Consider the following 26,549-nt stretch of genomic DNA (forward strand, 5'->3'; position numbering starts at 1 on the left):
TTTCATTTCATCCTGTCCTGATGGTTTGCGGAGTGCTTGGTCTGTCTCGATGCCTGCTCTGTTCCTGCTTCTCCTCTGGGTGCAGGGCAGTAGGTACAGCCTGGCTCTGCAGAGGCAGAGGAGTGTGCTTGTGAAGTCTCCAGGCCCTAGCTTCTCCCTCCTGTTGGCACAGTTGCAATGGTCTCTGCCAGTGCCCCTCAAAAAGAGGGAGCTTTGCTTATGGTGGGGATGAAGTTTGTTTACTTTGAGTTTGTTTACTTGTGCTGCAAAGAGAGTGGAAACAGCGTTGGGGAAAATTTAAATGTTCAGTGCAAGCAACTACTCAAATATCATTTAAATACACAAAGTAAGGCTGGAAAAAATCACATATTAAATAGGTTTCCTGGCAAGACTTTGTTGCATTTTACCTCTGTGGGGAAAAGCATGTCAAGAACGGTTGGGTCCTCTACTGTTTCAAATACCTCATTTTTGGTCCTTGACTGAGCTAAAAACCACAAACATTAGTTGAACTTGATTTTTTTTTTTAATTAATGTGTTTTGTTAAGATTTTGTGGGAATGTTGATATTAATTCCATGTTTTGCTTCCCTCATCCATACTGGCACGTTACCTAAATGTTTTTGAAGCTAGCTTCGTCATAAATCACTCCATATGCTCAAAGCAAATGTTTTTATTACCCTTTTATAATGGAATGATGATATTCCACTTAATGCCTGAAGGAGTCAGCCTTTGATTGTAGGTGCACGTGGTTCTGTTTTTGCTGGTTCTTTTTTCACCATAGAGAATAAGCCTTGGGAACTTTTGTTTTTCATAAAACAGTGTCACTTTATTGTGCAGGAGAAACAAGCTTATTAGTTTGGTGAGCTGTGCCTTCTCTCTTTTCTTGAAATAATTTCATGCTTAGAGTTTTTTCTTTATTTTTGATAACACAATGCTTTTATCATTCACAAAATAACTTGCAAAATAAATAATAATATAATAATAATACAGTTAATATAATAATAAGTTAATACAATAATAATAATAAATAAAAAGTTTTCAGGCTCTGAACAAGTGTTTTCCATGAGGGGGTGGGGGGTTGGAGGGGAGACTGTGCCTTGATCACACAGTCTCAGTTTAGTTGTTTTAATTTTGAACTTATGGGAATTCCCAGATGAGGGATTGTATGTACTTTTTGCCATTTATTTGAGGAAGTAGGGCTTCAATATTTTAAATCTCAAGGACAATGAATAGGTTCTTATTTTTGGGGAATCCAAATAAATATATTGTTATCCTAGCTGATCGACTTTTACTGTAGATAAAAGTAGGGTGACTCTCATTCCAGCTAGGAATCCTGGAATAACCAGTGCCTTCCTTAAGTTAAAATATGTTCGTCCTCTAACAAATGTGTAAGTGCATTACACAAACTGATAGATTTATTTTCCCTTAAGGAAACGAAAGAGCTAAGCTCCTGATGTGAATAAAAGACTGGTACTGAGACAATTCCATTTTTGTCTCTATCTTTTGTATATTAAACTTGACACTCAGCTGTCATCCAGTGTGCCCAGCAGAGTGTCGAAGGGAGCATAGCTGCAGTTGTCAGTCAGCAGAGGCTGAGCCAGCATGCATAATACACAAATAGTTGCTGAATTTTTTTTTTACCCATTAGGCAGAATGCTAAGATGAAGGACAAAGTTGCTCCTTCAGACCTCACTACTACTCTTTGTGCTCACTGACATTATCAGATGGTAATAAAGGCTTTCCCTGATGGTGGAAGTTGTGGTTAAGGTCTATCTACCAGGGAGCCCTCAGGAGGGGAATGCAGCACTAGTTGGACCACCAGTGCAAATAGCTTATCGCCAGGGAAGGCTGAGAGAGAGAGAGATTCCAGAATGGATGGGGAATTCCATGTTCAGAGGTAGCTCAATGAGTGGTGGAGAAGCTATAGAGAAACCTTGGACTTGCACAGCTTCTCAAAAATCTAAACCAGTAACTGACTTTTGTCTAACTAAAATGAAAAGTTTTAAAAAGAAAAGAAAAAAACCTAAAACTAAGTTGAAGTTTCACTAGGAATGTATGGTTTGGGAGAAAATAGCAGAATTTTGCTGAAAAATAGAACAACCAAATACCACTAAAAAGAAAGAGATTGCTGATTTGGAAATGTCTCTGCTGTACTTATTCTCTTACTCTCTTTATTAAGTTCAGTTCCTTAGACAGATACAATCTACTGTGGTGTCTCAGAGCCAAGGGCATGCCCTAAATGCAGTGTGTTTTACTTGGCAAATAAGAAGACTGGAACAGAAACCTTGATGACCTTTGGAAGGAAAAATAAAGTAAAATAAATAAATAAATAAAAATTACATACAGCTTGTAACTTGTTCTAGTTAAAATTCTAAGGTCTTTTTCAACACAAGCATATTTTTATTGAAAAAAATAGAATTCACTGTCCTGACATTTTTTGACTGAACTTTATTTATTCACCAAGTTGACCTAACACAAAAAAGACTTGAAAATTCAGCAAATTGCTCAGCCTGATTTCCATAAATTTTGTCTAAGGAAAAGCATCTCATTTGCATGCTGATCTTGTTTTTCTTTCTGCTCTGTTGCTAGAAAATCCTGAATAATACCACTGGCTGCACATTCTTTGTCTTGTTGAAATCCAGGCCATTGCCTTTCTTGAGTATCACCATATTTAACAAAGAATGAAAGCACTATTTCAATAATATACAGCTTCATATATTCAAAAGTTGTAGTAGAAATGGAAATACTTATTCTTCACTAATTATGCCAGTACTTGGGAAAGATGTGTGCTGCTGCTTATCTCACAAGCAATTCAGATGGCTTCTCCGGACAAATTGTTACCCAGAATGACCTTATTACATGGCAGTAACAGGGAATGCTTTCGAAGCAGAATACAGGACAACATGACTAATTGTGTTGATGGACTGGCATAATGCTTACCATAAAATAATGATTCCCTTGGACACAAGGGAGCACGTTAATTAGGTGAATGATGAGTCTTTGTAAAATCAGATGGAAAAAGCAAGCAAGACTTTTTCCTTTATCAAAAAGTTACAGAAATGGAGTAGACCTTAATGCATTTGTCTTGTGTTTCCTGGACAATCTTTCTATATTATGCTTGTATATGGAGGTTTGAACAGCAGGTTCTGTTTTCATAACTTCCTGTATATTGCTGCTGCCAAACCAGCACAATGTCAACTGGCAGTGAGGGTATTTGGCCCTCAGTACCCTGATGTATTGTAAATCTGTTATTTTCATATAAATAGATTTCTCACCATGCAAATTAGATCAGAATCTGATCCTGATTTTGAACAGCAAATTTCAAATGACAAATTAAGGTCATTTTATCTTGTTTGTTAAGGAATAAATGAGTCCAGAGTGCTTCATGTTATAATTGTGTGTATTGTGGAGCAGCAAAATCCCAGGAGGGTCTGGAGTTTTCATTACAGAAACCATAACCCTCTTGGCCTGTGGCAAACACTAAATTGATTCCAAATTTGAGAATTGTAGGTTATTTTTGCATAAGTAATTCAATTAAAAATAGGACATAAAAGCATGCAAGTTGAATGTTTACCTTGCTGATATGCAAATTATCAGTAGAAAAAATACACAAGTTATTTTTTCCAAACAATTCCCAGTGGTAAATAAAAGCTTATTTCCAATCTTGCATTGGGCTTGAATGCTGTGACAGCAGTGGTTATTTTCATGTTTTTTTGAACAGGCTCATAATTGAAAGAAAAAGTGTTAAAATGTAGAAAAGGGAGAACTCTAGGTGACATGCTTGGGATGAGAAGTGGTTGCCCATGAAGAGATAGTTGGGGCTGGAAGGTCAACCTTATACTAAAATAACATCTCCTGGTGTTAGGTGGCTGCCCTGGGCTGCTGTATCTTCTGTATCTTCCACTTCCACCAGTAGTTGCAAGGTTAGGTTCATTCTCAGGCACTGGCAGGCTAGTGGTTTGCTACAGCCAGATGCCTCATATAGTTGGTTAGATGCCTTTCTGCAGTGCCAAGATGTTGCCTGTGTTCAGGTCTGGACTCTTAACTGCTAAGGGACAGTGTTTTAGAGCAAAACCAGAAGATTGTTGGGCTCTCCTTTCCTCTTCCATGTTGGTCCCATAATTATCTTTTGCAAGCCAAGGCAGATCTTTCTCCACTGTGGTGTTACATGGATTCCACATTGCTTTGTTTATAGCAGGTGTCAAAACTCATTACTTTAAGTTGCCTAATCCCACCTCATCAAAATGGGATTGATTGCTGCTTAGAAGCAACACTTGTGGAAGGTGCTGCTTACCAATTGCTTTATGTAGACATACCCCTGGACAGAGACTGTTTCATCTTATTAAAAACACCATTGTTTCCCTGCTGCCTTCTCCTTGTTTGTTGATTGATAGTCACATATTGTGAATATCTGCATTGTACGTGTTAAAAAGTGTAATAGAATAAGGATGATCTTTATAGCGTTTTACAAAGAATTGAAATACAGTGTCTGGATCATTGCCTGAACTACCAGCTGCCCTTACCTGAAAATGGTAGGCATTTAGATGATAGAAAAACCTGCTTGTTTCTAAACTGACTGCTACCGTTGACAGAAGGTATAAATGTTGTAGGCAGTTTGAGCACTCCATTGCACAGAACTCGTTCATAGCTGGCTCATAAACACTATAACAGCAGATGTGCTGGAATATTATTAAAGAAATGGATTGGAAAACCGGTGAAACAAAAAAACCAAAACCCTGTGAGTCACAGAAAACTGAGTCATTACAAAAGTGATCTCCCATCAAGCCTCCTGCTGCTATGCCTAATGTTACTTTGAACATCAGAATAATTCATTTCATATCTTCAAGTTCTACATTAAATTGGTCTGATAAAGATTCCATCTTTCACTGAAAGTTTCAGATTTTGTTAGTGAGTTTTAATATTCATCTGTACTGTGCCTTAGTTGCTTACGTCTCATCTAAAATACAAGATGATAGCAAGCATGCATTTGGAAGGACGTGGCTAATTTTATTATATTCACAGCATTTTGTGAGAGAGTATTACTTTGACTTGCTAAGGGGGGCTGCAAAATTGATGACGGTTTTTCTCAATTTAAACCGAGAGGAATGAAGAATCTCTTTTTCTAATACACGGGCTCCCCCTCCTGGCCTGGGAGATGCTTGGTGCCAGCAGCTTCATTTATACGGAAGCCAGGTGAAAGTTATTTGCAAAAGCAAATTGATTTAATCATAACATAGTGGGTCAACAGTATCTCTGAACTTCTTTTATGCTTAATCAGAGCACTATTCTCTCCTTAATAGCAATAATGAAGAGAATACTGGTGTTGTGATGAATCAGGGTTGAAGGGCCAGGTTTACCTTATTCAAATGCTGATTAAGTCTTGTTTCACAAGTACCGAAAGCGACGTTCTGGAAATAATATTTACAAATACAATCAGTGAACTTGCATCTCCAAATAACCACATGTACATATATTGTCTAATTGAACTGATAGTGTTTGTCATCTTTGTTTCTCTGACACCTTAGTGCTCCACTTTCAATTCGTGCTATCATACAAACAGTTCAATTTAGTTGTAGTTTCTTGTATTTGAGGTATTATGTATGGTGTAGAAGCATCTTCACAATATTATTCTTATATTAGAAACATGTAAGTATTGCAAACTGCTTAACAAACTTGAGGCCCTAGAGTCATAAAACTCACCTTGCAGGTAAGAGTTGATTCCGTTTAAGAAGTCACTACTTCTAACTTAAGTCTTTAAGCCAATTTCATAATGTTATAAAATAAATTTATGGCAGAATGAACAGACTTTTATTTGTGCTCCAGCTTCCTAGTCTTCCTTCTAAGAATTTTTAAAGCTTTAATTTATAGATAAGAACAAATGTTTATGTAGCTATTTTGTGCTGGTGTAAGTGACCACACAATGTCACGGTGATGCAATCTGTGCAGGCCCGAAAGATTTATTCAGAAGATCTACAGTGCAAGTAGAGGCAGGGCTTGCAGAGAGTTTTTGTACATTTATGAGAGTGCAAAACAAGTGCCATACTGGTGTGACATGCTTTCACTTTATAATATCAGCCTTTTATTCCAGGGCCTGAGCTATTGCTATTTGCAATAGCAAATCTTGAAAACAGTCCCTAGAATTTTGATTCATGTTAGAAATTGTATGAAGATTTGTAACAAGGAAACTCTGAGGAAATAACAAATTCCCCATCTCACTCAGAAACCCACTTTTAGAGCTGCTATTTTAGATGTTCCTCCCAGCTCTACTGTTGCAACTCTTGTCAGTTATGTTGCATGAAGCAAAAACAGTTTTGGAAGAATTAATTACAGCAGTTCTTTCAAATAACTTATTTGTGCCAAAAACACATGGGGTTGAACTTTTCATGTGAGCAGAGTATATGTAAGATGTACATGAGAAGTCTTAAGCACTGCTGCTGAAAGTTAGTCTCATTTACACTACAAGAGGGACAGTTGAAGTGAATAGAAACAAAAGATAATGCATGAGTCAATAACATCTGTATTTTCTAAAAATTTACTGGTTTTATGCTTACTATATCCATTTGAAATTACAGCTCTTCTCTGTGCATTCTTTGTCCATGCCATGCTCTTGGTCATCTGCTTTACCACTTGTGTGTCTATCCTGACATCTGTTAGGTGTCTGTTCAGCTTATTAAAATTTACAAGGATTGAAATTATTACTGAGGTAAAAATCTAGCCTTGATAACATCAGTGTTCTTTGACATACAAATAGCTTGAACTTGTCAGTGGGAACAAGTATTGGTCAAACAAGCAATCTAACACAAACACAGCACTGTTATGTCCTTTACTTACTCCACTGGTACCTCATAAACATGGAAACTGTTTAATTTTTTGTACCCCCAATAATTAAGCCTATTTAAAGTTTAGATTGTAAGTTACTTTGAACTCCTTGGAAGAATGCAGTGCTATGAATTGTCAAGTATTTTCCACTAAAACATGTTGTATGTGTTTTTTTTTTTTCCTTTTTTCTTTTTTTCCTTTTGTGTACAGGTACTTGGAACACCAAATGAAGATACGTGGCCTGGAGTCCACTCCTTACCCCATTTCAAACCAGGTAGGTCTAAGTACCAAGTTCATCCACATTTTCCTTTTCCTGGAACTACAGGACAAAGATAATTATATCCCTGACTACGGTCTGGGAGCTGGCTTGTAAAGACATCCATTGGTATTTTTTTGGCAGCTCTTAATTTACTAAAGAACCTCTAAAATGTTTTTCTAAATGACCTGAATGCAGTGCAGAAACCATGATGTGCTTTTTTCTTGCTGCTCACTTCTTGTGCTCAGGATGTTTTTTTTCTTTTCCTTTTTTTTTTTTTTTTTTTTTTTTTTTCTCCTGTATAGTACAGAATGAGCCCTGACCTGCTTGCATTCTCCTGCCATGTTTTGCCGAGTATCATACACCTTAGTAGGCTGATTCCAGATTAACATTACTTTCCTGTAGACTACTCTGAACTTTGAGGAATACTGAAGGGAACCAAAGAATAGGGGAAAGACTTAGTGAAAGCTGCAGCTACTACTAAATCATCTGTTAGTACCATTCTACGCCCATTACTTTTTTGTGTGTGTAGTAATCTAAGTTGTCATACTCTATGACCATTCTTGAAAAGTTATTCTATCATGTGATACATTTGTATAAGAAGAAGTGAACAGTTCGCTCCCTGAAGACTGAGAAGTACATGGTCAAATTATGTGTGAATATGTATGTTGTAGTCTTGTGACCTTTTGACTGGCAATCTTAGAAATACTGTTTTTCAAACATGCGCTTTCCAGCACTTTGACCAAAACAACCCCATGCAGTGCTACAGGCTTGGGGGAGAGTGGCTGGAAAGCTGTGCAGAGGAAAATGATCTGGGGGTGTTGGTCAATGCTCACCTGAACATGAGCCGGCAGTGTGCCCAGGTGGCCAAGAAGGTCAACAGCATCCTGGCTGGTATCAGGAACAGTGCAGCCAGCAGGACCAGGGAGGTGATCGTCCCCCTGCGCTCTGCTCTGGTGAGGCCGCACCTCGAGTACTGTGTTCAGCTTTGGGCCCCTCACTAAAGAAGGACATCGAAGCCCTGGAGCACATCCAGAAAAGGGCTACGAAGCTGGTGAAGGGCCTGCAGCACAAGTCCTGTGAGGAGCAGCTGAGGGCACTGGGGTTGTTTAGTCTGGAGAAGAGGAGGCTCAGGGGAGACCTCATCGCTCTCTACAACTGCCTGAAAGGAAGCTGTGGGGAGCTGGGGTTCGGCCTCTTCTTACAGGTAACTAGTGATAGGACTAGAGAGAATGGCCTCAAGTTGTGCCAGGGGAAGTTCAGGTTGGAAATGAGGAGACATTTCTTCTCAGCAAGAGCAGTCAGGCATTGGGACGGGTTGCCCTGGGAAGTGGTGGCGTCCCCATCCCTGCGGGTGTTTAAGGAGAGGTTGGACGTGGTGCTTAGGGACATGGTTTAGTGTGTGATATTGTGTGGGGGGGTGGTTGGACTAGATGATCTTGGAGGTCTTTTCCAACCCTAATGATTCTATTATTCTATGATTTCAGATGTCTTACTCCTTGCATGCCTAAGGTTTATCTGTAGACTCCTGGTTCTGCTTTACTGCAGATGGTAGTCCCTTCAGCTTTTGTCATAAACTGTGACAACTTGTCATTGTTTCATTTAAGACTAATTTCCAAGTCCTCTTATAAGTCAGATGTAGAGGAGATTCCTCTTTCATTGCACCTGTCTTACTCATTAGATTCCCAGTATCATAGTGGCTTCTCTGGGACAGAGAAGAAGTGGGAAGTGAGGCACAGGATTTGAAAAGGAGATATCTAGGTAGTTCTGAAAATGAAAGAGAATGAAATAAATATATTGTCAGGCTTACTTAAATAATAAAGCTAGGCTATGAGAAAAAGGGAGGCAGACATCTTGCTTGTATTTTGTTTTTCAGTCTCTGCCCTAGCGCAGTCTTATTGCTGCATAGTCAAATCGTTCTCTAGTATTCTGCAGTGAGTTAGTAGAGAGAACTTTTTAATAAATACAGTTTTTCACTGTATTTTTCCTAAGCCAGTGTGTCATTAAGTATTCAAGCTTTTGCCTTCTTCATTCATGGTGCTGATTAATTATTGAGTATATATGCAAAATCCTTACAAAATACAGTGGTTTTTAACTGCATTCCAAAGGCACTGTTTTTATTCAAGGAAAGTAAAGGAAAGGAGAAAACTTGGAGACACTGGTGTATGTTCTTTGGATTTGTTTTCTTCTGTGTGTTAAAGAAAAGTTTTGAACAGCAGATGGCAGCCAAGAAACTTCTTGGTTTAATTTTTGTTTGCCTTCCAAGTGTGTTAAGGGATGTGGGTTTATTACCACAGAAGAACATCAGGAAATAAATCCACAGTAGGCACTTCATTAAATCTAATTTTTAGGCAGGCATTGTGTTAAACTTCTTTTTATTTTCTTTGTCCCAGACTGGGGATTTTGTCAGCTATGAATATATAATAGTTGTAAAAATGCAGAATGGGGAAAGTACGAAAGATGCCTCTTAAGACAGATAATGGTCACTTGGTATTTTCACAATTTCCGCTGGTGTCCTCTTTGTTCTCTCAGATCCTTTCCACCTCTGTGAAGTACGTAGATTTGCAAGTCAGAGTAATTATTATCCTGGCTGGCAATTATTTAATGATTCTAGGGCCTGTTAATGCAAAGTGCTGAGCTCCTTAATTCCCATACAGTGTGGAGGTCTGAGAGCACTCCAAAGGAAAAAGCCCTCCTCTGTAGTTGCTTGAAATACATATTATGTTCTATGCTCCCTTTGTAAAACCCCTATCCTGCATCACCTTGGGGAGGAAAAAAAAAATAGTATTTTTATTTCTTTTCATTGATTTTTAGAAATAGAAACAGCAATAGAAAAAATAATCTAACTAGACAAGCAAATTTGGCTTATGTACCCCAAAACTGGGTAATTGCTAGTAAAATGTGGAGCTGTGAGAGCAGCAAAACCATCACTTCTGGAATCACACTGGAATGCCAACATCTAAAGCAGGCTCTGCACATAGTGCTCTGACCTATGGACTGTGCTGGATTTATGCTGTTTGCTCATGCTGTTAGGGTCACTGGAGCTGTTTAGTCATGGATACCAGGTTCTCTGTAGCTACTTAAAAAAATAAAAGAAAAAAAGAAAACAAGAAAAACAAAAAGCCTTTCTTCGTGCCATTCTGTGCACAGAAGTTTTCTGGCTATGGCAAGGCTGCTTGTCTCCATCCACAGATGCTCAGCCGGCCATGATCCCCTTCTTGTTGGTCTGAAATTGTTGTTACACTCTAGACAAAATTTTCTCAGTGTATAGGACTGAAAGACTCTTCTTTCCTGACGGACTTCTTTGGAGCAAAAATCGGAGGTTAATGCTTTCATTTAATTTTTAGATTAGTACATTTAAGATAACTTAATCTTTTCTTTTTCTTAGCTCCAGAGTGCAGGAGGGAATCTGAAATGTCTCACCCAATTCGAATCAATTCCATTATTCTTTAAAATTTGTAAAATTACTGCATTTGAATATATATGATATGTGGTTAAATAACTCTTGTGCTTTATGTGTCTTTGTGTGGACTGGGAGTTTTAAGACAGCACTGGTGATATCAACATCCACTCAGGCAAGGCTTTGGTGCTATAAACTGACCTGCGTAAGCATAAAAGGATGGGATTTGAACAGAAAGTATTAATACTTAATAGTTACTATAGTTTAAAAAAGAAAAAAAAAAAAGTACCGGGCAGGGCACATTAATTGTCTGTGGAGTTGGGAAGACTAATGAGAGCAGAAACAAAATGTCATTGTATTTCTTGTTTGCATAGATTTAAATAACTAATTTTCATGCTGTGATTTGATAGGACACACTCCACTGCTGCAGGGAACTAATCACATTTTACTAGAAGAAACAAGTAATGGCTGAAAAACATGGCATTAGTCTCTTCTCCACTAGAATGGCCAAAGGTCTGATTATTCTGGGAAGCAGCCAGTGCATAAACGATGATCTCTGACATCTTAATATGCAAGAACTTTTCTGATGCTGAATTACAGGTGCATTTCTAACGGTAGCTGTGGGTAGCTCTACATGAGCTAAACTCCTAACTTCAGTAATTTTAACAGCCTGTAACTGTGAAAATAAAATGGCCATAATTTGTTTTGCCATTAACAAAATGAGAAAATAACTTATATTTTACCTGTGTGCTTTGAGATCTTTGATTGTTGTCCATCTCACAAATACTGAAAGTAATATATGGATAGTTAATTCTAAAAGTTGGCCTATTCTTTGAGATTTCTCTGTGTCTCAGCCTCAGTCCTCACAGTTTGCAGATGTGTATATTCATGTGCACACAAACACACATGCGCACGTCTTGCTCAGTAAATTACTTCCATGGATGATCTAAAAAATGCATTTGAAAATCCTGAAATATGTCAAAAGTTACTTCTGTGATTCACTTTGAAGCTGTCATGACTGCTATAATCTTGAATGTGACTTCGTGTATTAAGACACCACTGAGGAAACCCAGCCGTTCAGGCTGACTATGAAAATAACTTATCCACCCTCAAATAGAAGGCAGTTTGAGTAAATTATGACAAAGTTGGACTTGATGATCTTGAAGGTCTTTTCCAACCTAAATGATTCTGTGATTCTAAGTTTGTTTCAATAAATTCTTGAGTCTTCATTCAGCTTAGAAGCCCTAAGTGAGAGGTTATTGGTCAGAGAGATTTTAAATGATAAAAATTGTCCTCTGACACATGACTTGGAGAACAGATCTTCACTGTTAATATTTTGTTACAATACTTTAATAAATATGTAGATTTGATGCTCTAAAACAGATTCAACCACTGATTGTATTGCTGGAGCAATGTCTCCAAGAACAAAATGGAAGTACGCATTTACTACGTCTGCATGAGTAGAGAGAGAGCAGTATTCCAAAGCAAGCTCCTTCCCTACCAGTCTCATGTCTGAGTATTCCTCATTTCTGTGTATTATTCTCTCCATCTTCATTAAATCTCCCATTTTTCTTAGTTTGGAGTCTTCGTTTATCCTCCAGACATATCTCCTGGATTCAGAGTCCTGTCCAAATAATTGAGCAAGATAAGCCTTTCATATCAACATCTGCACTTAAGTTTCTGCTTTTCCTACATTCTCAATTAGTGTCTGGGATGGCCACTGTGTAACCTCTGTCCTGGGAAGTTAAATAGATATTTGTCAGAAGACGCTGTCAGTGAGCAAAGGGGGAGAAGGTAAGATGTGGTCAGAACAGAAGATAAATGAGGTGATGGTGGACATTAAGAGATGTTAACTGTCAAGGAGAAGAAATAACTTGATAACAAGTAAGGTAGAGAAAATATGAGAATGGTTTGCAATGTTCAGTGTGCCTCAGTTTCCATACATTGCTGTTTCTAGGTGAAAGAAAGTTAAATATTTCATCATGGGCTGAAGGTGTGGGAGCCTGAAGCTCAGTAGTTCAACAGACTATCAGATGTAATATAAACTAATATACCTGAAAACCTAAAGTAATATACCTGAAATACCTTTTTTTGAGACAATGGAAACATCCACTAAGCACTGTTTTTTAAAAGAGAATCCATAAGATGAGGGTGAAAAGAGTTAAGAGAAAGAGACTCTCCTTAAGGAGACAGCAGAAGACTGAAAGAAACTAGGGAGGGAAAACAACATTCATAGGAAATACTGCATAATTTGGAGTCAGCCAGAAATTGACAGGTACTTTGCAGATTTATTAAAAAAATCCTGAGTATGTGCTTGACAAAACCACTGCAGAGCTGGTGTTCTGACTGAGGAATTCTGCTTTGCTTCACAGGTGATCAATAAATATAGATTTGGTTTATAAATACAATCTATCTACCTGCATCTTCACAGCTGATTGACAACCAAAGATTAAGTTTTTGTTTAGAATAGGGATGGATTGAGAGAATAAACTCTTCTGACACAAATCCGTGCAAATACTTTATGTGAGCACATATGGCTTTTCAAACTTGCATAACTGTTTTTCCTACAGAGTTTCACCAAAGGCTGTCAACATTTTGTTACACACTGAATCAATATCTTGTCTGTTTGCATCTAGACCGATGACAAGTGTTCCCAGGCAAACTGGGAGTCTCTACTGTTAAACTGTTAGAGCAGTCTTTGGCGTGCATTTAGCTCATGACAACTTCCAAATAATTAATTCCGAGGCATGTTTTGAGAATCAGCATGGACTGGGGACAGTTCCCAGTAAGAAGTATGCCTCACACATATATTGGAAGGCAGAATTGGGAGTGTGCTGTGGTTGTATGGACACAGGACAGTGGTCTTAATTTGGCCAGACAGCAGTCCCAGGCACATTTAAGTTACTGCTATGGATGTAGTCTTGAGGAATTTGAGTACCTCACTAAGAGAGGAATTTGAAAAGGAGAATTAATTTCAATTTTTTCCCTTCCTTTTTTAGTTTTGGCAAAACTGTAATATACAGTGTTTCCTCAAGTCTCGGGTATCCACAACCCAAGAGAAGCAAGGCTGTCAGTTTTTTTCATCACTCTTTAAATAAAATTGCATCAAACTGAAAAGTTAAAGTAACTCGTATATATGCAAGGGAGCCAGTGTGAGCACTGCTAAAGGGTAGAGCCATTTAATATGGCACTGTAATGTAGTCCAGTGCTTCAGACAGTGCTAGCTAATAAAATTACATTATCTGTTCATGTTTAGCAGAGATTCTAGAAATAGCTTCTCTCCTTCCTCTTTGCACTACATGTGCTCTGCTAAAGCTGTTGGAAGGGAGAGGTGGAGAGGAGAAGCGATGGGAATGGAGGTCAGGGAATTGAAGTTATTTTTCTCAAGATGTTTCACATACAAAAAAAGCAAAGTTTAGCTAATTATTGTGATAAAAACCCAGTTTTGAATGGTCTTCAGTAAAAATTCTAATTGCAAATTAGTGGTGCAAATAGGGCTTGAAAATTTTGCTTGTCAGCATGGAGGCTTGTCTTTGTGTCTTAAGCTAACATAACGTTCATATTTTTAGGATCAAATCTTCAATAATAATAGCATATCTAAGTCTTCCATATCACAATACAGTGACAGTCACTTTAGACATTTAATTTAAAGAAATATAAAGAAAACCCATTTAAAGAAATTGTGCATTAGACTTTTCAAAATATTAATTATAGTGATGTTTAAATATTTGCATTTAAGCTAATCACATTTGGTTTTAAATAGAGAAGAACATTAATCAAGGAATGCATATTAGCCAGCATGTTTTGATTAGCAACATAAAAAATGCCTTGAAGTCAAACTGTATTTTAAGTTCTTTGGTTTAGACAAGAAGCTGATTATCAGTAGTGTTAAAAAGGAGCTAAAAATCAAAATGTAGTCTGCTTCTAATTCCTTATGTAGCTCTTCTTACCTCTTCTAGGTTCTTTCAAGGCAATTGTGCAAAAGATGTAATAGTTCACGTGTTTTTCTGACAGATAAAGGAGAATAAAACCTAATGGTATTTTATGTTACTTAAAATGCAAGTGCTTATTTTTTCAATTCTCACAGCAAACCAGTAATACTTCCATGGTCTGCTAATAAGCTCACTAGTGAGTTCTGCTGAAATTCTCTTCTGTTTGAACCTGTCCTTGATGCAAGGCTGTCAGATGGAGCGTATTTATCAGGCGGATAATGATGTTTGCCGTGGAGAGCGTATAGGTATATATGTGGGCACACAAGTATGCATATATAACAGAGTTGCTGTAGAGCAGTTGTCTAAAAGAAATAAGAGGCAAGCTTTGTAGAAATGCCACTCTTTCTAAGACCAGTTAATACAGCTGGGTATAATGGATGAGCTTTCTGGCATGTGCTTTCTTTTTTCTTTTCTATGTCTTCAAGCTGAGTACTATTTAAGAGCAGTTGCTCTAAGGGCATACTTTCTGATGCATCAGGCTTGTCACATAAACCAGCTGAAGAAACTTCTTCCCTCTCCTACCTCTGGCTGCTCACTTCTGCTTCCATTTTGTAGTTATTTCTTCCAGTAGCTTCATTGATGCTCCTCTTTGTGGGGCAGAATTGTAAAATCCTCCATGGCACAACAGGCATTGAGTAAGCTATGCTATAAGGTCTGGAATAATAATAATATTAATAAATAATAATAATTAAAAAATCAAATCGGTTTACTGTCAGAAGAATAACTTGTGTAGAATAAACTCTACAAGAATACCTTGTGTAACTGTACCCACCATCTCTGAGTGGGTCAGTTGTGGTGCCCCGCAGAACAGTGACCATTGGCTCCGAGGCTGGTCTTCTGGAGGTGTGGATGTAGTACACTAGCTTACTCTTTGTCTATGCTGTTTCAAAATCTTAAGAGTAAATGGTATGCTACAGGAAGATTGTGTGATTGGTACTTCTTTCCAGTAAGGAATATTAATACTGTGTTTTTGCTCACTTATGTGGTCCTGTGTAGAGATCTCTTTAGACAGCATTTGATTATGAACACACCACTTGAATCAAGATTTAGCTAAATTGGTCTTCTAAGAAGCAAACAGTAAAACAGCTTTAGGTGCTGTGAGATTTAAACAAAAAGTGAAGTCTCCCTTCTTTCATTACACATAATGAAAAGTCACCTTTGACTAGTAAAATTCAACACCCAAGTGAATAGCAATCTCTGTAACAGTGAGAACGTGGTAGCTAGTGAGGCTGACAACTATATACGTGGGATCAAATTCAGAAGATCAAGGTTTGTTTCCTGAATTTGTTCCCAAAAGATTTGCAATTATTTAAGTGTTTGCGTAAAGTAAATTAAAATCATGAGCTTTACTTTAAATTTCAGATAAGCTTGCCATGTCCGTCTTCCAATGTTTTAATTTAAAATAAGCACATTTAATAAAAATAATCAGAAAAGGTTTGGACTATAAAGATTCAAAATATACCTTAAACCAAATCTTGATCTGTAAATGTACAGTTTTTCAGGTTTCTTTAATCTAGATGTAGAGAGTGGGCATATACATAAAGATGGTGAGCTCTGCATACTTGGCAGTGACTTTTATGTGCTGAAGCATGGCTACATGGGTGAGTGATGATACGAATATGTGTATGAAATTCTTGCTTGTGCCCGTTTGCCTTTCAGTTCTGTGGGAGTGGTAGTAAGTTTTGGCTACGCAGGGTTCTTTCCATATGGTTGGACTGAGATTTGGACCACCTATGCTGCTACTTTTCATAAGGCAGAGATTTCTCTTTTTTTTTTGGAGGAGCATTCAAGGTAGTTCTGCAGTATTACAGGATCTCACAAACAGTCAAGATGTACTGCTGATGTTACTAATTTTTATGGTCAAATCAACGGGAGCATCTGGAAGATAAATACCAAAACTATATGGTTGAAAATATTATAAAATATAATTTCATGCAGTTAGTCACAGTCACATATGTGTAGCTTTAGATTTGTTTATATTAAATCTATCTAGTAATAAAGAACAGGAGCATCCATATTGGTACATGAGAGTAGTTCACTCTGAAAAGAAACTCAGAGGAAAACATAGAGATATAATTGTGAGACTGAATTCCAGTTATCATTAATTGGACGCAAACAGGAGTTTCTCAGATAAAAGTGAGGAGGAGGTCATGTTACCTCTTCATTGCCTCTGACTATCAGATTGGTGTTCGTAGGTACATTAAATTGTGTTGACACAATTCAGGACTTAAAAAAATGGATCATGATGGAAAAATTGAGGACAAGATTGTTGTAGCTTTTCAATTCTGACAGCTCTAAAATCAAAATCAGCTGGTTGTGTTATTCTGGTTTTTATTCTCTGAAGAAGGATTAGTTCAGAAAAGTACTAAAAGCTGGGATGTTCACGAGACTGGCTTAATTACCCACAGTAGTCCCATCTAGTCTGTGAAAGTTAACAAGCTTCTGGTTGGAGGCATGACCAAAAATTTGTGTAGAAAAATGAGAGATGTATTTTATTCATGGACTTTCCTTCCTTATCCAGAATTTAGAGAGGATCCTCTAATCTGCTTGGAGTAAAGGGAAAAGAGTTCACATCAGTGGTTAGGAGAAGCATGGCCTCCTGTCACAGGGCAAATGAATGGAGTTTGAAATTAAGGACTCTGGACTAAACTTTGTATTTCAGTAGAGAGGACTTCACCTTTACTGTGCTTTTCCCCTAGTTCTTCTACTGATTGCCTGATAAATATGGTGAAAAAAATACTTATTTAAAAAGAGGTTTAGAGCAGGGCAGCAGGCAGAGGAAGAAGGAAGATCACTTTGAGATTATTCATTTTGATTACACGTCCTTTATAGCAGCATTTACATAACTGATTCCAATGTTTCCCTTTTTTACTAAAAACTCATCTGGCATAGCAATGTTTTTTTTCATTTTCTTGCAGAACTGAAGCAGATCTTTGGACATCAAGGCCTTAGAGCAATTTGGCCAAGTAGCTGACACCATGTTTCACAGTGAAAATAGGTTAAATTGATTAGAAAGAATTTCTGACAGTGCTTTGAAGAAATAATGTTGGATATGACAGTTCTCAACTGTTTAAGTGGATGTAACTCTGTTGAAGTCAGGGTTGCTGTGCCAGTTTGAACCAGCTTAGTATCTGGCCAAACCTAAATGAGGGGTAAAATCAAGATCTGTCTTTCCATAGATTTAGGTTAGCTTTTCAGCAATGCTTCAGGTCAGTTCAATTCTCTTTCTACCCAGCGCTTTTCTGCACCCGTATTAGCCAAAATCCCATGTGTATCTCAGCCTCATTGGAATACAGTGCTGTCTAGCTGCAGGTACTTTTTCTGTCCTTTGTCACAAAGGAATGCACAGTGTTGTGTTTGGACTATTTACTTATAAAGTATAGAATGTCTTCATTTTCTTGTAGTTTTTATGGGTATGTATTTTATCTGATTGCAAATACATTTGTAATTCCCATTTGTAAACTTAAATTCAGGGGTTTGTTCAGGTCCTGCTGAGGCCAATGCAAGTCGTCTGTTGGAGCTCAGACTTCTCTGGAGAGCAGAAGCTGAATCAGTAAACAACAGATAAAATTTCAATTGTAACACCCCTCTCTCTTGTAAGTTTGGATCATGTCCTCAATGCCGTCATGATGCTTAAACTACTCACCACAGAAGAAGTAATTCAGTACTGAGGTTTTATTTGTGCTCCTGTACACCCAGGATCTGTAAACCCAGTCACAGGCACTGACTCCTATGCCACATTATTGGTACTGAATTGTGGTTGCATCTAGTAATGATCTTGACTACTTTGCTCATTTGCTTTAAAGGTCTGCCCTTGGGAATTGTCATACCTGTAGTAGATGCATTGTGTAACAGGGATAAAAAAAAATTGGCATTTCCTATAGTTTTAATCTGGGTGCCTCAGGTGTGATTCAACCAAATAGTTTTAGTTTGTTACGTTCTGTGTAATGACAGTACATCTGAGAGTCTCTGTGAGTTGTCTCTTTTTAACTAAAGAACTTTCTTTGCTTCATAGTGAAATTAACATAGGGAAGCTGACTAGGTGCTGCTTTAATGGTCATCTATAATAGTCACATATTTTCCAAGTGGAGCAACTTTTTGTTGGCAATACAAAAACTGAAAGCCTTTCAAACTTTTGTTTTATATGTTCATCTATACCTAAAAGTCTTTAATGGTATGCTTAAGTCTATTTGCATAAATTTAGATACAATATTACAGAAATTATATTTATGTTTTATATCAGTGTTTAAACTGGTTATGGTGGTGTAGCTTCCACTTCCCAGTACACTTGTCAGATGTATCTAATATGGAGTGATTTCATTGCTTTAACTGAATCAGTATGATTAAAGCAACAACATTTTTAAATGTGTAGTGGCCCTCAAAGTCTGCAGGTCTGCAATTTGTCAAAAACTTCTGATAACAAAGTCAATGAGAGTTGAAGTTTTCGCATACATCTTTTTAGATAAAGAAAGAAAAGAAAATATGCATAAGAAGCAAAATCATCCACACCGATGCTAGGTTTTTGAATATGTCATGGGGTTGTTGCTTTGTTGCACCTTTAAAACCAACTCTATTGCCATAAGTGAAGTATACAAATACAGGAATTCAACACACACACAAATTCCACCCCCCCAAAAAACCTTACGTTTATAGCTGTGTGTACATATACATGTAAACATAATGTTTGTCCTGGTTTCAGTATAGGATAACTGTACAGTACATCTATTAACTGACATTCTCATGAGTGAAGTGGAGACAAAATTAAATATTTTTGTGGTTTTATGGAGGACTTTGCAAATTTAGCATTTCTTCACAGCAAGTAATGCCATCACACTAGGGTAGATGGCCAGGGTGAGTACCAGTCTACATGGTAGGATTTTGGTGTGATGAGGCTTTGTGGAAAATGTTTTTATATTTTTCCAGCCAGATAACATTTGTTCCTTCCTGAGTTGCACATATGTCCTGTTCAAAGGACTAACAGAGTATGAGCTCTTCATTTTTGGAGCAGTTTTCATAGCATCATTCTCTGCCAACAAGAGTCCTAATGCAGAGCAAGCATCTTCTTGGATCTGGGAGGGAAAGTGCTTACATCTGAACTTAAGCATTTAATGTTTGATGAAATGAGCTCCCAATGTACTTTGTTACTTCTGTTGATTATCTGTTATATGTTCTTTAGATAATGAACTCTTATGTAGCTCTCATGTTCTGTGCCTCCCGAAGTGTCACACAGACCCCCACTTACTCTTACACCTCCTGGGAAACGTGAGGTCACAGAGAATTGTATTTGTGATAAGGAAAAAATAAATTAATTGTAGATTTTAGGCATTTATTTTTCCCTAGCAGTCAAAAGTATTTGAAAAATAACTGTAAACATTACCTTTTCTGGTGATGTTGTGGTAAATGAGTTTTTTGCCATAATGCTTTTTTGTTTTTGTTGGGTTTGTTTGTTTGCAAGTATTTTGTTTGTTTGTATTTACATGACATTTGCTCCTATGCTGTCTTTCCTTCCCTGTCTTGGGACTTGAGCTGCAGTAGTTACATAAAAATGATGAAAATTGAGAGTAAATAAATAATTTTGAAAAAATAATCCTGATTTTAGGGTAAATAATTGAATGTGCCTCTTCTCTTTTTTTACAGAACGGTTTACACAGTACAGCCCTAAAAACCTTAGACAAGCATGGAATAAGTAAGTTTTTTTTTTAATTACTTTATTTTATTGCTTTTTATTCTTAAGGATATGATTCATGCCAACCTCAAGTTATCATAACTTAAAATGACTTTAACCTTTTAATTATAGTAAAAGTATTGTTCTTTCCCATGTCTCTCAACTTTGAATGTTTTTTGAATTGCTAGCTTTCTGTAAATAGGGAGAAACTGCAGGGCATACAGTTTTATTCCTGGGGATGGATGTCGATTGGCAAGAATATTGAACTCACTGAAACATGTTATAGTATTGCTTTAGACCATCAGTTTTAAATCTTGTTTTCTTTGTTCAACTATAGAGGTTAAGAGATTTTTAAATAATCTGTTTCTAATCAACTTTGAATGGAATGTTGTTTCCAAATAGTCATCCCCTGTTGCAAGGTCCATCTGTGCATTGCTGTGAGCTAACAACCATACTGTTGTATATTTTAATTATTTTGACTGAAAAAGTCAATGTAAATTCACCTTTTTCTTTTTTTTTTTTTTCCTTTTAATGTTTCCTGATACTTGACACATATATATCAGATGGAGAAAAATATAAAGGTATTGTGCTCAAAATCCAGAAAGGTTGCCTGCTAAACCAGGAATGCCTAGCCAACCATCTGTATAAAACTTACTGGAAGATTTCTCAGCATATGAAGATTCTGTGCAGACAGAATATTTGGGCAGTACTGTCTTGAGTGATTAACGTCTTTTATATTTGAAGAAAGCATACACATTATCAGTTGGATGAGTAGGATAAACGGTTATTTCAACAATTTGTCTGGCTGGAAAAAAATCTTAGAATTTTGTCCACCTTGTTTTGACCATTATTATTGTTATCTTCAACAGGGCTAAGCCTTTGCTGCAACAGCATTACTGTTTTTTGTTTGTTTGTTTGTTTGTCTGGTACTCATTCCAAATTTTAGTGTTGGTACCAACTGGCTATCTTGTTGGTAGTTTACCAGGAAGTTCAAAGAGGAGGTTACCAGGAAGTTCAATCAACAGGAGTCTGAAGCATCTCCTCTTCAGTGTTCACCACTGAAGTTGAAGAAATGAAACATTTTGGTGAAGGAGCATCCTTGTTAAAAGGGAAAAATGGTTACTGGTAGAGTAAAAGTCCAAATCCTTTTTCAATACCATAATTTATTAACACTAGTGTGTGTGTACAGCTCTGAAATTCATAGCACAGTCATTTGCCCAAAATGTAATTAGGTTTATGCTCACTTTGCCATTCTGTTATTCCTTCTACGTCTGCTCCTTCCCATCCCAATGTGGTTCAACATGTTGGACTGAACCAGAAAGGCATACTTCATTGAAAAACAAAAACAATAAAACTTTTGAAATTATGGTTAAATGAGAAAGGAGAAATCTCTTAATGTACCAGGGTCGTTGCTAAAACTAGTTGTTGTTGGATGTGATAGCATCAAATGTACACCTGTTGAGTCAGAACCTTCATTTCTACAGTGCCAGGTGACTGTCATGACCATGTAGCTTCTTCTGCATTACTACAGAATCCTTCGTTAGGCATTCTTTCTGATTCTTGTAATGAGGGAGACAATGCTGGCAGAACTGAAGCCAGTGCAGACCTTCATGAAGGTTGAGTGTCGTCACCTACCTAAGTCAACTGACTTTCAACAGTCTGTAGAGAATTTCCTGGCAAGTATAGTTCAGACTGAAGCCTAATTTGGTGACTTTTGTCGAAGAGGCTACCTTCTAGTTTTTGTGAAGATTTCAAAGTAATTTTATCAGTTCTAGTGATCATTGCAGGCATCTTGCAGTGTTTGACTCTACCGCAGTCTAGCTGCTTGGAATGATGTAATTCCCTGAAAGTCACAGCTTTCATTTTAAAAAGTTAATAAAATTATCTATTTTCTGTCCTTTAACAAGGAACAAACTTGCAAGTTCATCGTTTCTTTGAAAGTGGTTAATGAAATCCAAAAGCTTGGAAAAGGCAATTATATTACAACACAGGCAATTAGATTTGGATTGGGAAAGAGGGACAAGGAAACTAATACTGATGTGAATGTGTTTGCTTGGGGGCATATACATACGTGAGTAATGTGAATAGATACTGGCACACTATTCCATCCATTCTGCAGGAGCGAGCTGACTGTTTTTCCATATTTTAACAGCAATTAGACCTAGCATTATCTCCCGTGTATGAATCAGGGCAACAATAGATTTGAATTTTAAAAGCTGATACCTCACATTTCTTTTAAGAACATTGCACGAAATTTCTGTTTTCTTAAAATATCAAAAAGGAACAAAGCCCAGTTTGCTTAAAACAACTCCTCAATGTCCGAGACTTCATAACTGACACAAGTTATGATCACACCACAGACTGATTCAAGGAAGACCAGAGCTTTTTCATTTCTAAGAAACCCCTTCAAATTTACACATTTGCAATGTTCCATGCATAAAGGATTTGCAATTTTTCAGCATAAATGAAGGGATCGAAAGACTGAAAGCAATAACAATGCATGGAGTTCGGTGCTCCATATGTGCAGTTCTACTATAATACAAAATATTTATTGCCCCCAAATTATGTATCATTTATATTCAGAATGTAAAGGATTTTCTTTTCTTTTTTTTTTCTATTGTAAGTCTTTATCTGTGTGCTATATTAGAGTGCTGTTGCTTGCACAACTGTAGTTAAGGAAGTATAAATATTTCTGTTATAGCCAACATATTCCCAAGGCTTTATAATTCAACTGTAAACTTATTATGTGAACAGACTGATTCATACTTGAGATTTTCTTTCTTTATTGGGATGTTTCAAATAGCAGCAATATCTAATCTAAACACACACACACACATATATATATATATATACATATATACTTTTAACATCCTGATTTAATATGTAGAAGATGTGATGGTGCAAAGATGTCCCATTTAAAATAGAATTGTTTTAAGGATAGTTGGGATAAGTGTGAGACCTAAATAAAACATGAAGAAAAATGTGTTTTGTTTTTAAATGCATGTTGGTATTATTACAAAGATACTTTCTCTTGTTGGCTTAGTACCTTTGAAAGATACACTTTAAAGAACAATATTAATGGTCTTGGAAGGATTTACATGTGTGCGTAAACTTCAGATTTGATGCATACGCTTACTAATTTCAGTGAAATAACTTCTTGCTATTCAAGGTTGGCATGGACATTGGCCTTTGCAACAGGAAAATATTTTAGAAAATCTCTGTGCCAATCACTATACAGTGTTAAGTAAATGCTTTATGGATATATTCTAAAGTATATACCAGGATGTCTTTTGTAGGTATGCAACTATATATTTAAATAATATTTTAGATGGAGAGAAAAGATTGTCTACAAATGGCTTACCATTAATGCAGCCATGAATCTCTGCAGTCTCAAGCTGCAGTAAATCTTTCTGCCCAATGCAGGTGTATGCCAGTCAGGGACAGGTCTGTGGCAATCCACGATCGCTGAACTCTGCACCTCTCAGGTTTACAAACAGAAAAGCAACAGAAACTCTTCTGAACAGTTTCAACAGCCTCTATCTGTAACTCTATTCCAGTGGTGAATATATTTATTCACCTTCTCTGAGGTGAAGTCCTGCCTGTTACTGCATTTATAGAGGGGGGATTGAGGTACAAAGATATTAAATAATTTGGCACAAAGAAACTGCCTTAGAAACTGTAAAGCAGTGCAATAATTGAATGCGGTGCTCCCAGATCAGGAGATAATATCTTCAACTTTCTGAATGCAAGGAAGTTTTCTCCAGTTACTGATCTTTCACAGCTAGGCACAGTCCAGCCGTTTATCTTGTTTGTGTATATACTTCGAGGCCCTGACATAGAAGAATAACCATATGGGTATAGAAGTCTTCAAAAAGACTTACTTCAAAATATGTTATAATTTATGTAAGTATAAGTTACTAGAAGGAAGAATAATGCTTGTCCAGCTTCCATAGAACTAGCTTCACATACATAAGGTAGAGAAACAAAAAATAAAAATAAAAAATAAAAAATCCGCAACAAATCCAAGACCCCCCAGAAGGCCATAGCTGGTAGATTGGATGCAGTATAATTGCACCTGACTGATTACACCAGCTTCCATGAGATGTGAAGTATAAAGCCAGAGCAGGGCCATGGAACAATGATGCACACAACCTAGTGGCTCTTTAATTTTCAGTCTCTCTGAAAATTAGCAAAAAAATGTGGAGTGTAAGAGTAATGTCAAAGTGAAGCCCACAGTTACTATATAAGGAGTCAGATTCCTAAAATTCTCTAAATGGAATAGGTCAATACTTAATCCTACTTTTGGGAAATGTTTGAGGGAAGTAATATAACTGTCACTCAGAGTGCATTAAATCCTTTTGAGACTGAATTTTCTCACTGACTGTGAAAATATCTGAAAATTATTAGGATAGTATTTACTAGGTAAGATGTGATTTATAAGTTTTTCAGAAAATTCTTATGATGTTGGAAGCATTCCAACATTTTGTTGGAAACAAAACTTGCATTGACGTTTGCTTCTCTCTAATACGAAGCTTCATGTACATTGCATGACCTAACACTGTGGAATGTGTTTCCAAAATACTGGCCCAAAAATAATTAAGATGTGGTAATGTGATCTTCCTATAGAGCTCACAGTGAATTATGTTTTCACCTTTAAAAAAAAAAAAAAACAACAAAAAAAACTTTTCTGTTGAATTACATCTAAACAATAAAAACCAGGAACAGCTCCTCCTTCAGAATGCAATGCAACCTCTTTCAATTTGCAAAAGCTTCTCCACAATAAAAAAAAACCTTACAGAAGAATGACAAAAGAGAACTAATTATCCTTGTGTATATTTGGTAGGACATAAAAAGCTTTTTCAGATCCTTCTGTCATAATGGGTTTCATTGTGAGAAATTAGGTTGAAAAGAAAAGGTGCAATTGAAAACAAATTCTGCTCTGCATAAATAGGACTGCTACTTCATAATTCCCCAAAATGGCTGTATTTATTATATAAATAAGACTTTATTCTCCCAGCTAGTCCCACTACTGAGGATTTCTTCCTCCAACAAAATGGCCTCTGTACTTGAGACCTCTCTTCTGGAGGATACACTGTTTCAAAGTTGCATTCCAGGATGGGCTTGCCTATTTTGGGACTGTTATTCTGTGAAAACTTCCTGAAGAAAGCAGTGAGTGAAAATAAATGAGTGTATTTGCTTTGAATCTGTATTTCATTTCAAACCTGACATAGACTTTGGAATTGTTAAGAGCTGAGACTTGGGAGCATTTTTTTGCTAGTTTGCTTTGCTTTTTTGAAACAATCTTTGCCTTAGTGAGGTTCTGAGTAAAGACAAAACTCTCTTCTCATTGTCATTTTTATCTCGTTCACTCCATGCCCTGTAAGCAGCATTGTTCATTGCAGTGGAGTCTGTAGTGCTGCCAGAAAAATATTCAAGATCTCAAGCACAGCAGGAGCAAAAAAACCTGTCCAGTGTTGTTAGTAAAACCTTTCTGATAGACAAAAACAAGCAATAATGGTTTAAAACTGTGCCTGTGCAAAAGTTGGGGTGCATTCTGGTCCAGGCTGGTTTATATATGTACACGTGTTTGCAGTTGGAGCATGTCCTGCAGTTGTGCTGGGGCTGTCTCCTTGTTTGCATTTAAGGAGTGATCAGGAACCAAGCTGAGGGGAGGGGTGAGGATGGAAACCGGGCACGAAAAGAGAAGATTTTATAGAAGTATTTGTGATTTAGAGGCATATAAACCTGCCTCTGTCTCCTGATGATTTTCTTGGTGTGATATTGCTGTACTTTTTTTTTCATTTCCTATTATGTTTCATGTTTCCCATAAATACCCCCTTTATCAGTCATTATCTTCTCTCCGAGGGACTTTAGGAAGCATACCGTGGCAAAACCTATGTTAATATGGGAAGCAAACAAAAAGTCATTTCACAGGTAGTAAATTTATTACGCTATTTTGTTAAATAAATAAATAAATACATTCTCCGGGATGTGATAGCATGCCGATTGACCCTTTCTGTGCAGTAGCCACAGGCTGGGACCAGGCAGAGCCTGGCAGCGAAGGCCGGCAGCGGGATGCTGTGGGGTGGGCTCCAGCCTTAGCACTGCGGAGCTCTCTGCGCTAGGAGGAGCGCTTGAGCTCACCCAGCAGTCGCTCCTCTAGTGTTAAGAGACCCTCAGCAGAGGGGAATTTTTGTTATATTTTCCTGACGCTATTTTTTTGGTTTGTTTATTTCACTAACTAGCGCGGTTTATTAAATTAATTTCAGGGGGGATGAAGTTGCTTGTTTACACTTACGTGTCTTTTTGTGTGTCTGTTACTACGCATTGCACTCAATACAATTTGTTATGATTCTGGCATCATAAAGGGGCTCAAGTGCAGAAGTCAAAGTTCCCAGCCTGGCTCAGGAGTGTTTAGT

General features: G+C 37.2%; 1 protein-coding gene across 10 annotated transcripts in view; it reads left to right on the forward strand.

Annotated features, from left to right (window-relative positions):
* CDK14 (cyclin dependent kinase 14) overlaps window positions 1-26,549 on the forward strand; it is a 332,062-nt gene that overhangs the window by 218,389 nt on the left and 87,124 nt on the right. For 7 of the 10 annotated variants that reach the window (XM_035545538.2, XM_035545537.2, XM_035545532.2 and 4 more), the window contains 2 exons: window positions 7,028-7,091; window positions 20,103-20,151. In XM_035545538.2, the coding sequence (XP_035401431.1) occupies window positions 7,028-7,091; window positions 20,103-20,151 (113 nt within the window). Of the gene's footprint in view, window positions 1-7,027; window positions 7,092-20,102; window positions 20,152-20,693; window positions 23,129-26,549 lie in introns of those variants that run through there. The other 3 variants (XM_035545540.2, XM_035545541.2, XM_035545542.2) reach the window with 3 other exon arrangements.

The sequence above is a fragment of the Cygnus atratus genome, chromosome 2 (genome assembly GCF_013377495.2).
Source record: "Cygnus atratus isolate AKBS03 ecotype Queensland, Australia chromosome 2, CAtr_DNAZoo_HiC_assembly, whole genome shotgun sequence".
NCBI lineage: Eukaryota > Metazoa > Chordata > Aves > Anseriformes > Anatidae > Cygnus > Cygnus atratus.